Here is a 17,869-nt window from a genome sequence, read left to right as displayed (position 1 = left end):
CATCGTCCAATCACAGTTATTGGAGATGATTATGATCAAGTCTCCATAATAATCATCCTTATTCACTTGTGCGAAAACATCTTATTGTAACTCACAAATGTCACATTTCCACATTTTTTTGACTGAGCTATTGATAGAATCGAGGCCCTGTCTTCTGCTGTGGATATATGACACGTTGCAATTTTTGTTCAGAAAGCTGAAAAGGTGAACATGCATGTGACTGGTGAATGGTGTTCCCGCATTCATTTCCAATAAAAGGCTGTTCGTTTTGAATAAGGGTTGAATTAACTAACAAATCATTAGTCAGCTTTTACCACAGTATGACCACGGTGAGAGACAATTAAAACCGCTAATTGCAAATATCTGTATGACAACCATGAACTGAAATTTTAGAATCGTGACGGCCCTATTCATGATAGCTTGCAGAATTTGATGCATTTCTCACATTTTCATGGAATTCTGCAGGAAAATGAAAGGATCTGTTTAAGATATATAACTTAAAGAGGTCGGAACACACGGTGGTAACAAATAACACTAGCACAGATACGAGCCCTCCACGGCAGGTTTTGACCGCTGAAATAAGGAAAGTCAGAGTCCCGACCTTCAGCCTATTAGTCTGGACATGCAAGACATCCCGTAATTATCACTGAACTGAAACTATTCTTCTAATGAGCAATGTTTCAAAATCCTGCTGGTTTTGCCAGTAACCATGGTAACTTTTTGCGGAGTTTTTCTGCTTATAAAGGCGGTTTATCATTTACTTCCGATATGAGAAATTTGCATACTCTTTCAGATTTAAGGGGTGTCTCCAACTATGCGAGATGTTCAAAAGGCCCATTTTACTCTGATCCTACTTCAAATTGTCAGAAATCGGGTAATCAAAGCAAGAGTTCAGAACAACAGGATGTGCCAAACATTATCTGTACTACATGACAGTGTCTCTCTGTGTTCAGTAGAGAAACACTGTGTGAGAGAAACGAAAGAGCTCCTTCCACAGGATTTATGCTCTGTACAGCAGATTATCTGCTGACATTCTCAAGCACCTGCATTTGCCTAAGATGGAGGAAACCGTATCTCTACCTCTTCCGCTGGCTTTAAGACACGAGCTGAGATATCTTGAAAAACATTCCAAAAATTCCAACTCACAGAGGTACTTACAGTGCCAACTTCAGCATCTGCCGTGCAAACATGGCACCTGGAGTTTGTATTTCAGAGATGACGAAATGCTCGTAGGGTTAGGTGATTCATTGCCCTGGCGTATTGAGCGCCAGCTGCAATTTCACTGTGCTGCATGGGGCTTTCATATGAAGTGTCTGTTTGAGATTACTCAGTCATCGAGTTGATGCACGGTCTTCTTAGCCAGAACAGACCGACGCGGGGAGCAATTACTCTTGAGTCTTACACGTGTGGTTAATTGAAGATCTTCCTCCTCTTTTTGGATAAGCGGGTTATTATTACCACAGGAGCGTCGGCCCATTAGGACACTTCAGCACGGGCTTGTGTTTCACTGCTGTCGCTCTCTGTGTTCTGGTTCTCACATACCCAGGTCTTGTGTTTCCTCAGTGGCAGCGAGGCAGCACAGTATCTCACACAAGGTACTTTTACATGCCTTCTGCTGCTGGAGGTAACACAGCCTAATGGTCTTAGAGTTGGGATGCGACTTCTGAAATGTCATCTTAAAAGCGTAGTTTTCCCCCTCTGATGAAAGACTTCTCGCTCTTGAGCCGTTTGCCCGTTTTAATGAGCTCGGTGTATTCAGGCTGTGGACCCTGCGTGAGTTTGGGTTCCTCCTGTGAGATTCAGTAATTGGCTTAATGAGTCTGTTACTTATGCTCTTTAAACACTATCTCTCTTTTTTTGTTTGTCTCTCAGATGTTTTTGCTTTTATGTGTCTCAACTTTGATATCATATGAATAGGGGACTGGAGTATGTGTCCTATAATATTAAGATTTTAGATGCAGTCTCTTTAGCTAAAAAGAAAAATAAAACAGTTACATTTTACATTCTTGTGTCATTAATAATCTGTTTGATTGAATGTGGGATCTACATTTCTATAAATGTAACTGTAAGTCAGGTCAATTATTGAAACAAAAGACTAAATAACCTAAAAAGCACCAAAGTAGATGCTGTTCTTCACTGTTTTTACACCTAACCAGTAAAGAGGGATGAAGGTCAAGTATGAACTTATTTGTGGTTTCATGCTTCGGTGCTTCGTAGAGCGAGCCGCAGGACATTTAGGTAACATTATTTCTTTACAGTCCAACAACCTTTCTTCATCAGCACTTCTGTCACCTCACTTACAGCCGGTAGCAGTTCTCCCCTTTCACCTGATCCTGCTGTTATCAGATATTTCTACAGAATCTCTGCAACGACGATATTACAATACAGAGGCAGTGGTTGGGATCGAGTGGCTGTAGAATAACTGAGACCTAAACAGGTCAGGAAGTAGTTGTTTTGGTTTTCTTTATTTGCTCTTAGCCCACAGGAAGCTACAATGCCGATACCGCCTTGCTGCTGTATATGGAGTACGTATGTGTTTATGGAGTACAACCTAAAGCAAAATTCATACTACTTCTGGAATATGCTTTCAGCTAATAGGTTGATTTAATTTCCTGTTAATGTCAGATGGAATCCATGATTGTATGGTTGAAAACTGCCATGAAGGGAAATTTCTATTTATAGGAGATTCATGACGCCTGTAACTTTGGGTGTTATCTTGCCTCACATCCGGGTTAAATACTTGAAGCAGTTTTCACGATAAAGACGCATACATTTATAAACAAACCCACGTCTGTTGACCCCAGTCAGAAAATGTCGCTTTAGACGGGCTTCCAAAGTGACTTGATCGCAAAAGACCCACATCTTAAAAAGCCCAACCTTACAGGAGAAATCAAAGCGCTTACAGCTTGTGAAGAATGCATGAATGTTCTTAAAAAAGATTTAAAGCGATGCATTACAATATGCAGCTCTGTGTTGAGTAAGAGATGTGTCACCTGCCATGGGTCTCTGTCAGATCCATTCCTTGAATGTCACCTCTGGCTGCAGAAAACAAGATGGTGATGGCTAAATCCGGAAGTAGGCGCTTTAAATAATCAGTGATATCAAATCAAGGAACACACACAAATGAGAGGTTTATGTAAATTAAGAGGCATGCAATGAAATCATAAGTACTAAACGCTGTAAAGGTAACACATGCATAAAATACTTTTATGTCCACACGGTGGCTATGAAGTGCAAGATTGGTCCAAGGAAATGGAGTTGAAGCATCTATTATTGAGTGTTAAACAAGTACACAATTTAAGGCCAACCATGCTAAATGCATGCTCGCCTCTCTTATGTTTAAAAGAACTGGCCAGTCTTACCCAGAATTGATACTCACTGTAGGTGTCGAAAAATGGTTTTGTTGGCTGAGGTGACCTTGATTTGCATTACAGTTCAGTTTGTTCACTGGCAGAGATACTGCAATGGCAACCTTTATGCTCTATGAAATTGCAGGGAGTGTTGATGGGAGTTGCAGTTTATACCATGTTTGTGCATCACACTGGTCTAGAGGTCAGATTTTAGATTGTCAATCAACAGCCGGCGATAAGCATTAGAGCAACACTCAGGCAGTGGATGATACTGCAGTGATGCATCAGTCAGCAGAGGAGGACGTGCCCTTTCTATCGAGCGGCGTTATGTTTGACCTTCCTCCCTCAGAGCAGTGACCCCTTTCGGACTCAATCTTTTCATCTTTTGAGGCTCGTTATACAAGCTCTCCCTTTGTGAATCGGCGTAACCTTTGCCAAATCTCTGCCGTTATTCCTTTCCTGAAATTGTTGACGTTTGCTGTCAAGCGACGAGAAGGGGACAGAGAGGAATCAATGTGGTCTTTGCTGTGGGAATGACTGCTGGCTGCCGAATCCTGTCTCCGCTCAGCCTCCCTCGCTCTCTGCCACCCTCCCTCCCTCCCTCTCCAGTCTGCACTGCACTAAGAGAAGCATGTGGAGGAGAATGGAAAATGTGCCGAGCTTTGTAATTTTGCGTATGCAGTGTGTGTGTGTTTCTGGAGGACAGGGGAATGCAGGCTAAGAGGACAAGCAGTGCTATGTTGGACATTGGAATTGCAGGGGGTGCCCGCATCACCCACCACATCATTGTGTGCGTGTGAGTATGCATGAGTTCGTGTGCATGCTGCAACGCTGAAAATGGAAAGTCGCTGGCTCAGCCCTCCCCTCGCTGGAAGGATGTAGCGGCCCAGGGGCGGCGTTGCGTCTCAGGGAGCGTGGAGTTGGATCAGGCCTGCGAAGAGTGGGATGAAGGGCCGGAGCTGCTGGGAGCCAGGGGCGGTCCGCTCCTTCTGCAACTCAGGCTGTTTGAGTAGGCTCAACCGGGGTCAGTACAGTTACAACTAAAGCTGCAGCACAGGAGCATGGAGCTGTCACACTCCTCTCCCTCTGTCCCAACGATAGGTCTCTCCCTGCCATCTCTTCCTTATTGTACGTCTGAGAGGTGGCTGTCAATCCTCCATTCTGCTCCCTCTCTGTGGCTTCTGCCACCATCAGTGCTTCTATTTCTGCAGCCTCCTTCAGCAACACAGCTCCTCATGCTGAAAAAAGAGCAGCCTGTCCCCTCTCCTGCACTCTGCACTGCATGCTCTTTCCCCTCCTTCTCCCATGCCGCTTTAACTCATGCTCATTTCCTCTCTTCTTTGTTCCACCTTACATTTGCATATGGATGAGCCAGAGCCTGCCAGGTCGACGTGTCATGCTGGCAGTGTATATCTGTGTTTGTGTTATAAGTGTTGATTATTTCGGCATCAGAAACTGTAAAATGGGAGGTGCTGTATGTTTGAAGGTCTTACAACCAGTTCTGTACTGCAGCAGGGTGGTGAAGACAGTCTCTTGTTATTAAAGATTGATACAAGTTTTGAACCAAAGATGAAATACTATGTATTAGTGATGCAGCAGGCAGGCATTTTGCACAGAGCAAATCTAGATTTTATTACTGCTCATGGTAGCACAGTATCAGCCTATTTTTATTATTATGCTGTTGAATTTCCCCTCTGTGTCTTTATCCACTCTGTTTTGTCTTTCCACTTCTCTAACTTCATCCATTGTGTTCTTGCTTGTGGCAGAGTTGGACAATGTGGAATTGAACAGCTGTGCTATTAAGCCCCAGGCTTTCAGTCTCCTCACTTGGCCTGTTTGTTTGCTAAAATGAAGTTGGCATGGGCAGTATAGTAGAAGCCCTTGTAAACTGTTCTGACTTCCAAAAACTATTTAATGACTAATTTCAGGTGTCAGACCTTCGTCAGACAATTTTTAGAAATTAGAAGCCCTCTTATATAGGAAGTGGCTGTGAGTATCCAAACCAATCAAAAGACACATATGCTTGACATAATTCTAAAGGGTGTAACATTAACAAAGATAAGCCAATGGGATAATTACACATAATGAACTTGGAAAATCAGTTAAACTGTAAAATGTTGTTTTTAAAAATCCCTGTTTCTCATCTGCTTACTTGGACCTTGCTGATCTACTAGAAATAGATGTACAAAGTATCACCTTTGATTTTATGGGCAGTGCATACCGTGTTGGCAGGCTTTTTCATAACTGGCTTCTGCACATTGTTCTTAATGCCAAGATGTGATGAAGTTAGATAAAGATCATGTATCAGGACAAATACAACACACATCTGAGGTCTGATCCAGAGACACACACCTACAAACCTTTCTTTTATAGAGTAACACCGTTATGTGAGGGATTAAAAGCCTCTATGAGAACATGACACTGACCTTAAGCTTGTCTTATTATAAATACTTGTGTGATGTAGAGGAACTGAATGTAACTAGTTATATATACTACCAGCCAAAAGTCTTGACACCCTGTCAGAACAATTCTCTCAAAATTAGGCTCAGAGTTTTACTGTTTTAAAATGGTAGGTGTGTCCTGATTTTTGACTGGAGCCGTTCATTCACATGCAGCCGCCTTACATGCACACATTAGCTCTTACATGAAAAAGGTTGGAGGCTTTGAAAGTGGTCGCCATTTTGAATTCTGACAATCTTATGGAAAAAACATTAGAGTTGGATAAGTCTAAATGACAAAAAAAATGTTTTTTTTCCCACTCCCACTTCTCAGTTGTGTCCACTGGCATCGATAAAAACACACAAAGACAGATAGAAACTACTGACGTAAATAAACACAGAAAATCTAAAATCACCGATAAGTAAAACAGCTGGAACGATAAGATGTCTCACAACATGATCGCAAAACCTCTAAAAGCCAAACAATCCCGTCTCACTGACGATCGTGGAAAAAACAGTGGAAGTAGGATTTTTCTTTATATGCTAACAAATCTGACAGACACATCGAGCCTCTAAAACTTCTGATTTAAATAACCAAGTCAATATTATGGCTTATTCTTATGAGATAAATGATCAGAGCAGTGCCTTTCGTACCTCCCACACCCATCTCTGTTGTCCCTGTGTCCTGTTATATTATATATTTATATTCTAAATTGTATTTCTAGTCCTTTTAGCCGGGAAGATTTCTGCTCATGTGACGGCTCAGTGATAGCCTGTGTTATCAGACAAAGAAAAGCTCTCTTACTCAGCAGAAACCTCTGGCGCTGCTATTATGAACAGGTTTAATTAGAATGTTATATTGACGTGTAAAATCCCTTCTGGAGCTTCACGTCCATGTGAAATTTCACGCCAGTTTGACAGCCCGTTCCCCCGTGTCTCGGCTCAGATCTCGTTCCTGCTGAAGACGAAAACGAAAAACTTTGTCTGCCTGCTCAGATATGTCAAACAAACACACTCAGTCTCTGGCCCTACGATAGGAGCACAGGGTCAGCCATAGTTCAGAGTCCCTGCAGTAGCCTGCTGCACAGTCAACGTTCACATTTTTTCAGATATCGATGAACAGCTCGGTGGAAACTGTTACTACTTGCTGCTTCCCTTGATGTCTCCCTTCACGACATTTCGTCTTGTAGTGCTGACATCCCAACAGTTATTATCACGATAAATCACATGAATAACTGTGTTCAGGGGTTATTGGCTCTGGTTCCGGCCATCTTTCTAGGCTTCTGAGTTTTCCAACCACACTAACTGTCAAACATGAGATCAAGATCCACATCAAGCTGTTCGGAATAACTCTCCGAGCTTAAATTGGTTGTCATTGCGGTGGTTGTTATGACATTTCCCAGTCATGGTGAATAATTTCATCACATTTGTACAGAAATCAAGATGCAAAGTCAGCATTGCATTAAAACAACACTGATCCTTCATATGCAACAATAGTGATGCTTAGCCATCCCAAAACAGCCAGAGGTGTTCCGTGGCGAACCGTGGGGAGACTTTTGATGGGTGATAAATTTGTGTCATGTTATAGAAAACAATATCCTGCCCCCCATGACTAACATTGTCTAGTAAGTCTGGGGGTTAACAGTTCATATTTCCTGTTAATCGCATGTGAAGTTTAAGGCACCCAGCTCCTAATGATGAGAGCTGCGATTTGGCAGCATAACTAGTGCAAATGGTTCTATCAGAGAGAATCACAACTGGATATATCTCAGGAGGGCTATCCGAAAGATATCAACAACAATGACTCTTCGGGAAGTGTTACTGTATTATGTTTTCAGTCTTCACGCCACAGTTTAGCCAAGATAGTGTTTAACAGACCTCCATCGCAGCCCACGCAGTTGTTTAAATACTTGTTCATTTAACACTTAAGTATGTGAGCTTGTATTTTATCACTGTGTTATTCTCATTGCTGTATACACGGATTTAAAATGAGAAGGTTGTAACTTCTAATTAACAGATTTAGGCTCAGACTTTGAAGACATCAGAGAGTTCAGATGGTCTCTGTAATCCTCTCCATCACTGCTGCTGTATCCTAAAATTGCCGCCACAGCGAGTGGGCGACCTCAGCTTGTATTCTGAGGTTGGAGGACAGTTAATAACCTCAACAGCTCTCGCTGGTTTGATTTAGCTGGAACGTTTTCACATTTATCTCGGCATAATGTAATATCCATTACTTTTGTTGTCAACATTGTGATCATTCTTTTTTCTCTTTCTCCTTCCTAACACATTGTAGGGTGTTACTGAATTCAAACTCAATGCTCAGTTGCTGCAGTTTGCTGCTAGTCTTTTATTTTGCTTGCAGAGAGTGTTCGATTGGATACACTTCCAGGGCTGTGCTGCGGAGCTTTGGGGACAGTGATGAGTTGCACTGCTGAGCCCCATATTACCGGTTTTAACCTGCCGTCTCCTCAGTTTGTGTCCTTGTGATGTATCTCAGGGGAGGTATTGAAACAGTTAGCAATTACTGGCCAGGATTACAGTCCCATCCTGTGGGACACGTCCACTCTCTTCATATAGCTTAACCTCCTCTCTGTTTCCTATACCTCTCATTTCTCCCTTTTCTCTTCGCACACACTATCGAAGGAAGCTGCAAAACAGTCATTCCTCCTCGGTGTGACGTCTGTGCTGAAACAAATACTGTAAATGACCTATGCTGGAGTCTAGGGTGCAGCTCGTTGATTGCTTCCGCTTTAAGATGACTAAGTAAAAACAATACCATGACTTCCGCAGGGATGATATCAGTACATGTTCAATTAATTTACAATACATTTATCAAACAGGGGAACAGAATGGGTAGTTACCACTGGTGCGTTAAAGTTAGACGAGAGGAGAGGTTTGGTTGGGACCTGCTGACTGACTCGAGTGTTTCACTGTGGGGTTTCTACGTTATTCTTGTGCGTTATTCCCACAGTTCAACCACATGCTTGTTAGGTAAATCAAAGGTTCTAAATTGGCTCGTAAATGTGAGTACGCATGGTTGTCTGTCTCTTTGTGACGGATTCGTGACTGGAAGAGGTTGTGCCTTGTCTCCTGTCCAAACTGCTAAAACTCCGCTGGGACTAGCTCCACCGTGCCACAACCTTTTTGAGGGTGAGGTGAGACTATCTATCGGATGGCTGAATGGTTTATGTGTGTAAAAGCTTACAACAGTACAAAAGTCTTACAGCTTTCCTACAGAATTTGGTTGAGTCACGTCAGGTCAGCAAAAGGTCCCAGATTTTGTCCTCAGGATGGGTTAGGCTCAGAAAAATATCAGAAAAATGATGATTTTGGGAGACAATTTATTGACACAACTTTCTAACTGAGAGGTTGATGCGGTTTAAATGAAAAAAAGAGATGTATCCGAGCCATCAGCTGCGATCAGAAGTGAAGTTTAATTGCACGTTAAGGCTCTTCTGCACTGTTTTTAACAGTTAACTTTGTCCATCTTTTCTCTCTGTACTCTGCTTCTCACCCGATTGCAGCTGGGACTGAACTGGATAAAGTAGGTGTAGCAAATGTACGCATGGATTTTAAAACAGACAACAAATTTGTTGAAATAATACCAAAAATAATGGTAAAATGCGACCATCACTCACAATTCACGGCTCTCTGGTAACTCTGACTTGTAAAAAAAAAATATCTGATAGATTTTCTAAACAGAAGTAAAGAATATTCTAAAAATAAACAAGATATTTGCAGCCCTTTAATTAGAGATCTCAGCAAGTTTCAATACCACGCTGAAACAAGGGTGCAGTACATTTCTCCCATGTGCTTGCCTGCTGGATGTACTCATTTTTCTGCCACAGGGTGACGTCCTGTCAGCCGGAGGCCTGGCTCCACCAATCTGACAGCCTGTCCTCAGGGACAAGCAGAGAGACGAGCAGAGAGACGAGCCCCGACAGCTCAACCAATTACATACTGCCTACTCTCCTACTTTCTCTCTTTTTTCCCCTTACTCGAAAGTTTTGTCCTGAACACAGAGGTAAACGATAGGGAAGGATGGAGGAACAAATAAGCTTTGTGCATGTTTAGCTTCACAATGGACGTGTGTTTATGTGCTGAAATGTTGTCGTTTTATGTGCTTTTATCTCAGCTCGCCTCTGAAATAAATTCATTCATCTTCGAAGCAAAGTGCGGTAGTAAGTTAACTAGAAATGAACCTGTATTTGTGTCGATACAGCGTGTTCTCTGAGGTGTCAGGCTGTGGGGGAAGGGGGTTGGAAGTGCGCCCTTGAGGCATGACTGGACTGGTAATGGGTTCCTGGTCTTGCCTCGCGGTGTCGACTTTGCCTCGAGATCCCATCAATCTACAGCTGCTGGAGTGAGGGAAGGGGTTGGAAATAAGAGGGGGCAGGCCAAGCATGAATGCACAGAAACCATAAAGAGGTCATTTATTGACACAACTTTAGGTGTAAAACCCAGTATACCCTTTTAATTCCAGATCTGAGTTATATCGTTGATAAACCATGTTTATCTTCTTCTCCAGTACTCAGACTTGTCCGGTGATGCCGGACATTTTGTCGATGCTGTATGGATCTCACTCTGTGAAATGAAAGGATGTCTGGCATACTTCGAAGGAGACTTTGTGTTCCGATTCCTCCTTGGAGCTGCAGGTTGTCAATACTCTGGATCCTCGGGCCAGAATCAGTGTTATTGCAGCTCTCAGTGCTTTTCCTTAGAAAGAGAAGACGTGCTGTAAGCAGAGGCTCCTCTAAACAAACATGCCGTGGTTCATGTGACAGTTTATTTTTAAGTGGCATCACTGAAAGCTGCTGAGCTCATTGGCAGAATGAGGGCGAATGATATGAGTACGGCTGGGCTCGTACTTGTAAAATGTGTTCTCTGCTCTCTGCGGGCTCTCCAGTTTTTTGTTGATTTTCTTTTTGTTCGCCCTCAGAGCAGCTCTGAAATGATCCTAACATTATCCAGAGCCTCGTATGTAATTTTACACCCTGAAATGTGGACGTGATGCAGAGCATTTGGGGGAATGAGTTTACCGTTAAGCTCAGTCAGTAACCTTGGTTTTCATCTGTGTCATGTTTTAGTTTGATTACATTTAGGGGGTCACTATGGGTCAGTCTACAATGTTTATGTCATTATTGCTGATACACAGCTAACAAGATTTTATAGAAGCTTCAAGCCAAGATGTCTTTATCCCCTGGATTGGAAGGACTGGAAGGAGCTTGCACATTGCATACTCTTCCAATTTGTAACATTTAGTGTGATGCACAAAAGTTTGTTTCTTTTTTTCAGGAAGTTTCCTGACTGCACAGAAAGTTTTTTGGCATAAAGGATTTACTCTAGACTAATTAGTCTTTGTCCTGCTCCCAATTAAAAGCTTGCAAAGGTGTTTCTCCCGCCGTAGCCCACTGTGTTTTGGCATTAGAAAGATGCCAGACTAATAGGTTTTGTATGCCAGAAATGCATCCAAATATAGTAATGTTAATTTGCCACATCCAGTGTGTGTGCTGTTCTTCTTGCTGTGCAAAATGAACATCACACCAGGCACCAAGCCTTATTGATATTATGCTTTGAGGTTTATCTGTTTACTCTCTGCTTGTTTTAAAAGCACAGTGAAGTTACATAACACAAATGCTGTGGGTCCTTCTTTCGTTCCAAATGATGTTGTTTATATTTTCATCGTCTCATTGGAAGTGGGGGTCGGACATGTAAATTGATATTATTTGGAAAATTGTTTCCTTGTGGGGGGAAGTTCTCAGCTAAACCAAGTGGCCGACTAACGTATCTGTTTAAAGCTGCGCTGCCACAGTCAGGCTTTATCAATTAAAGGCTGATTTCATTATCCTCTCCAGCTCTCTCAAAACTGGCTCAACGCACCTCTTTCACTGTCTCCTCTTTTTTTGCTTTGCGCTGCAGTTGCTCGACACTCCCTACAGACAACTATCTGAGGTCGTCAGCTTTTTGATCTTCTACCCGCTTTCCCCTGCCACGACTTTATTGAAATGCTGTGTGATTTGATTTTGCCTTTGCTTCTGGCTGGTAATGGGTGGTGTCATTTTCAAATCCAGGTTTGATTCAGTTTCCTGCTGTGGGGCTGCAGCGCTGACCTTTTGGTGGATTGTTTAGTTTTTGTCTCTTCTCTCTGATGGTCTGACAGCTGTGTCTCTTTGAGAGCTCACTCATCACTGTACAGCACCTCGGGGTCTGCCTCAGTGACCTTTTCGTGCTGTATCTTACGTGATACCGTGAACTTTTGCTACCTTTGAGGTAAAATGGATGCCCAGGAATGTAAACATGGTGAGAAATGTTCTTTTCTTTTCTCAGCAGTACAGTTTAGTTTTCGCACTGCACATTAGCAGCCGTAAGGAAGGGGCTGATATTAATTTACTATTTTAGCTTGTAATATGTACAGTATATCAACTTCATCATACAGGAATACACATTATGACATTATACAATGCCACTGTTCATGCTGTTGTATGGTCCTTAATGCCCTTTCAGTATCGGTGCCGACATGTGGGTGTTTAGCAGTATGTAGTCAGGTCAATGTAACCATTTCCAGTTTTTGACTCTTATCATGCTTAAATTTGACTTATTTGTGCAAACTCGAAGAAGAGCAGAGGTTTTGCAAGTGTGTGCATTAACAAAACTTTTAGGATGACCCAAAATGTGATTCCTTAACACTTAAACCTTTCATTTGACATCATTACAGTTCATCCTGAGGGGAACATTAATGTCTTAACCATTTTTCTTGGCTAGCCAACAAACAGATGTGATGACATTTCTCTAAAAAACACAAATGCCAACCTCATGCTGCCTTCAAGTTAAGTCCGATGATCACTAAAGTCATTAGGATTCATTCCGGGAATGATGGATATCTGCCCTCCCAGCAGTTGTTAACATATTTTTTGAGCTGAACCATTAAGCTACGTATGAAGTGTGACTAAAAATAAGTTCTTTCTTGACTAATGACTCTGTCACTTTGTTTAATATGCTGTATATATTGTCTTTGGCCTCAAAAGCAAACAGGCACCTCTGCTCCTAATGCTGTCATGGTTATTGAAAACTTTTAAGTGGTAAATTCTTGTTTTAACATCCAAATGTTACTTACATATTATATGAAAACTTGGTCACGTAATTTTCAGTATCCTGCCACTTTATTTCAGAAAAATGACTTCCCAAACAGTACTACTTCATCATTGTGTGTGGATGTTTATCATCAAATAAGTCGGTTCAGTATGAATATATCTTTTTTCTGTTTTTTTCTCCGAGGAGTTGGATGCACCAATGATGTCTTGGTCAAATTTGAACGCAGTTAGTGATGTTGGCCTGCAACTGCCAGGCCGCCTCCTTCCCCCAAGGTCCAGATCCATGTTATCTTTGCATGGTGCAAATAGGCTCTCCCACTGCAAGGTCATAGTTCTCAGGAGAAAGTGTTGCTGTGATGCTGCCTCTTGCGATGACTGCGACAGTCTCTGCTATCAGCTACTTAACAGACCATTTCAGTGTGAGACAGCACGATATGCATGTCAGTGTAGAAGGCAGCAGAATGGCAGAAAGGAGGATAGACTTTCTCTCCACACTCAAACTTTTAACCCTGTTATCCCAGGGATTTATTTTGTATGATGAGACGAATGCTGTCCTCTTCCGTGTCCTCATTCTATTATTTTTCTCCATGTCTTCCTTCTTCTCACTCCACCTTGTCATGTGTGTTCTTAGCATTAGCAGAAGGACAACATGATGTTACGTGACTCCGGTATTTACCCTGCCATATGTCTTTGTTTTGATTGGTTAGAACAGAAACATTCACCTCATATTATTTTGCAGCATGTGGAGATAGACTCTTGTAAGGGACCTCAGATTGACTTGGATGTATCGTCATTCAAAGTCCCTGGTTTGAACTGACTTCCTCTATCTTCATCAGTTAACTGTCTGTGATAGGTTAGCTGGGACAGTTTGACTCGTGGTGGTCACCGAGCGGGAGGCAAAACTGCATACTGTTTTTGAACGCCATAATAGAGTCAAGTTGATGTATCACTAATGGGACGTATCGCCTTAAAAAGAGGAGAGTTTCTTCATATATTGCATTGTTGAATAGAATTTTCACAGAATGATTGAATATAAAGTAGATCGTTTTTATTTATTCATTTCTTCTTTTTGTGACCCCTCCCTTCCAGATGACTCTGGGGACGAGGAACCCGCATCCCAGTCGGACCGGAGTGAAATTCAGGGCACCTTAAAGATCCTTGTCAGCAAGCTCGATGACCTCAGCACATGTAACGACCTGATTGCCAAGCATGGAGCAGCCCTGCAGCGTTCCCTGAGTGAACTCGAAGGCCTGAAAGTCCCCGTGGAGGGAGGAGAAAAGATCAAGGCAGTCAACGAGAGAGCCACCCTCTTCCGCATCACTTCCAATGCTATGATCAATGTAAGTACTCCGGAGAGATGCAAATTGCAGTAGCAGTGAGAAGAGAGTGATCTGTGTCCCGTGTGCTTTGGCGTGATCACTGTGACAGGAATACCAGCCATCTATAATGTCCTGGTTAGTGAGTGATGAAGGGATAACCTCAGTGTGTGTCGCATGTTAAAAAGAGTGCACTGAAAGAGTGCAGACTGAGGTTTTAATCAGCAATTTAACACCTCCCCAGATCCTTTTGAACCTACTGAAACATGATACAGAAACATAATTACCCGATTATCTTTTTATGGCAAACGTGGTTGTAAAATCTGTGTTTGCTGCCTTAAAAACTATAACATGTATTTGTTTTATTATTAAGAATACCACTATTGTTTTTAAAATAAACCAAGTCCAGCTAATTGTAAACCTAGAACCCATAAACCTCAAAGATCTTCACTATCTGTGCAGCTAACTTTAAAATTTAAGAAGGACATTCTTTGAGAATCAAAAAAATAATACCACTAGACATGTGATATGAGTGGTAAGAATAAGAAATGCTGTGCTGTACATTAGTTCCACATGTACTCTCTCCCTCTTGCATCAGAAATCGGTACCACTGGCTTTACGTTACATTAGTTCAGGAAGAGAGTTCAGGAAGGTTTGAGGTCCTCAAGGAGTGATACTAGATATGATTTTGGGTGTGGGTGACAGGAATAGCCCCTGCTTTCCCCTCCCATCAGACCCCCAAACTTGATGAGAAATGTCAGAGCCTTCTTGTCTACAGTTAGACAGACAGACCGACTCAATCTGAACTCAGACAGTTACACAAGGTTTGTCTTTCTTCCTGCTTTGCACAGTGGTTTTGATTTGGGGTCAGTGATTGTTTTTTTGGCTTTAATGCATGTCTGACAAATAGTTTGCTGCACTTTTGTACCTATAAATGCTAATTAACTGCTGTGAATGTATGATGGATTTACAGAAGTAACTTAGAGTAATTCATAATAATTGTAAGACAGTTAAATTTACATCCCTTGCATGTTGATTAACCATAACATGCATTAGGCTATCCAATAAGTAGTAGGCAACTGTAATTTATAAGCATGAAATAGTATTGTCAAACACCACTTACACTTACACTTACAGACACCATGAATGCAGAGGCTTGGATTAATTGATTAATGGATCCTTGTTTTAGCCCATTTTACATGAAATGGTAGCTTTGCTCCCAAGGAGATCCCGGTTAGGGAAAGTGAAAATAGCCTGCTGAGTGAACTTGATTGAGGGGAGACGTCGGCTTCAAGTAATGCAGCGATTCAATTCAATTCAATTCAGTTAAATTTAATCCAATTCAATTTAATCCAAATCAGTTCAATTCAATTTAATTCAATTCAGTTTAATTTATATAGCACTGAATTACAACAAATTTCATCTCGAGGCACTGCGATAATACAGTCCAATTCAACACAGTTGGAGTTCAATTCCTTGTAATCATAAGCCAATCAAATCCAATGAATTAATTTCAAAATTAATCCAATTCATCCATCCATCCATTTTCTATACTCGCCTAATCCGTCGGTCGGGTGGCGGGGGGCCTGGAGCCTATCACAGCCGTCATCGGGCGAGAGGGTACACCCTGGACAGGTCCCAATTCATTCAAGTAGAGCCAATTCAAAAACATTTTCCTAGCTAAGGAAACCAACAGGTTGCACCTGAAACTTCTCTTCGGTACAATTTCCCGTTCTGAGTGTGCATGAGGCGACTGTGGAGAGGAACAACTCCCTTTTAACAGGGAGAAACCTCTGGCAGGACCAGACTCAGGAAGTGTGGCCATCCGCCTCGACCAGCTGGGGTTTGAGAAGACAGAAAAGAGGGGGAAAAACTCCATAACTATTCTATTCACAATTTAACAGGGAGCCAATGAAGAGAAGCTAAAACTGGAGAAACATAATCTTTCCTGTTAGTTCTCATCAGAACTCTGGCTGCAGCATTTTGGATCAGCTGGAGGCTTTTCAGAGAATATGTGGGACAGCCCAATAATAAGGAATTACAGTAATCCAATCTTGAAGTAACAAATGCATGGACTAGTTTTTCTCCACGACTTACTCTGTTGTGTGAGGAAGATTCTTCATTTACAAGAACAAACTGGAATCTATCAGATGAATATGACTTAAACCATCCTAATGCAGTTCCTTTAATCCCAATAACATGTTCAAGTCTCTGTAACAGAATGCTGTGATCGATTGTATCAAATGCAGCACTGAGATCCAACAGGACAAGCACAGACACAAGTTATTTATGAATTAACAGAATATCTGATTTGTCAAGTTACTCATTATGACACCAAATAATGGTGTTAATTTTTTACTTTTTTTTAGTTTGTGAGGATTTATTTTGAAAAATGTTGTACATTACTTTTCATGATAAACAGCAGCACATCTGTTAGATATTGTAAAATCACATAACATGGTCACATAAAAGATACATAAACAATATTCTACAGTCTTTTACTAAACTAAATGACAGTTTATTCACTGTAACATAAGTGTAAAATACTAGCATCGCTGCTGGAGGTATTTTGCCATTACCGGTATTTGGTTTTTTTTGGTGTGAATTCGCTCAAGCGTAGTTATGTTTTAGACTGCTGTAATTTTCACACAGATTGAGTGTTTGAAAGAGCTTCTTAAGACTTCCGTTATAGATTTATAATGAGAAACATAAAGGTTTTCATTTCACTTCCATTATGAGAAAAAAAAAAACCCTTACATTATTTTTTAATATGTATTAGAAGATGAAAATGACACTCATTGAACAAGCAATAACATCCTTCTGGACTGTGTAATTCACCATTTGGTTTCCCATAAATGTGCTTATTATGAGAAAGGAATGAACCCCACAAGCTTTCCCTGTTGTACATTTTGGTCTTGTGAATGGCTCTACTCAAGCGGCTATTAGTGCAGGATAGATTGAATTGGATTTTGTAGCCATGGGTTTGGCCCCTGTTAAAAACATCCACTTTGCTCTAAAAACTAACTATAGCTTGTACATCATTTGCCAAAGAAACAGGACGATGTTTCAGGCATGAGTAGGGGGGGGCAGAATGAGTCACGACTGGGGAAAGAGTTTCACTTTAGTTCATTCACCGTTGGCCTAATTTTCACATGTGACTCTAGTGACACGGTTTTTCTGTTGGCATATGCACATTTTTCCAAAACTACCATGTTTGGTTTGTATAGTGTAATCACATGGAGGTTGACTTTAATGTTTCCCAAGTGGCTTCCTCTTCAGAGTTCACCAGAACGTTTGAATGCACGCTGACTACTCTTAAGGTCAGCTCTGCCTTACACACCCTGGCTGCATGCCAGTTCACTTTGTCAGCCTTTATCAATTATCTCTTCCCAACGCAGGAAGTCACATGCAGTCTGCGTCCATATTGGAGAGTCAGCACTAAAAAAGTGGAACTTTCATACTTCTTTAACGGGGGTTTGAGTTTCATATGACGGTTCGGTCTGAGGAAGTGGACCTCAGCATCACATGTACTTGGGACATTTAAAGTGAAGCTCAGACATTAATGTTTAAACTATTCTTGAACGACTGCTGAAGGTAAGAGACGGATTGTAGATTTCCTCGCCTGAAAAGCCAAAAGGTTCAGTTATATCTGTCCTGTTAGGTTTTTCTTTTAA

The 17,869-nt window shown here is 41.6% G+C and overlaps 1 protein-coding gene across 4 annotated transcripts in view; it reads left to right on the top strand.

Annotated features, from left to right (window-relative positions):
• The window catches only part of osbp2b (oxysterol binding protein 2b), a 45,550-nt gene that overhangs the window by 13,477 nt on the left and 14,204 nt on the right, over positions 1 to 17,869 (top strand). For 3 of the 4 annotated variants that reach the window (XM_072387928.1, XM_072387929.1, XM_072387931.1), the window contains one exon: positions 13,969 to 14,219. In XM_072387928.1, coding sequence (XP_072244029.1) covers positions 13,969 to 14,219 — 251 coding nt within the window. Of the gene's footprint in view, positions 1 to 3,991; positions 4,375 to 13,968; positions 14,220 to 17,869 lie in introns of those variants that run through there. The other variant, XM_072387930.1, reaches the window with a different exon arrangement.

The sequence above is a fragment of the Leuresthes tenuis genome, unplaced genomic scaffold (genome assembly GCF_036924035.1).
Source record: "Leuresthes tenuis unplaced genomic scaffold, fLeuTen1.0.hap1 SCAF_6, whole genome shotgun sequence".
NCBI classification, from domain to species: domain Eukaryota; kingdom Metazoa; phylum Chordata; class Actinopteri; order Atheriniformes; family Atherinopsidae; genus Leuresthes; species Leuresthes tenuis.
Note: the sequence above shows the minus strand (reverse complement) of the source record. Positions and strands in the feature narration are given on the sequence as shown.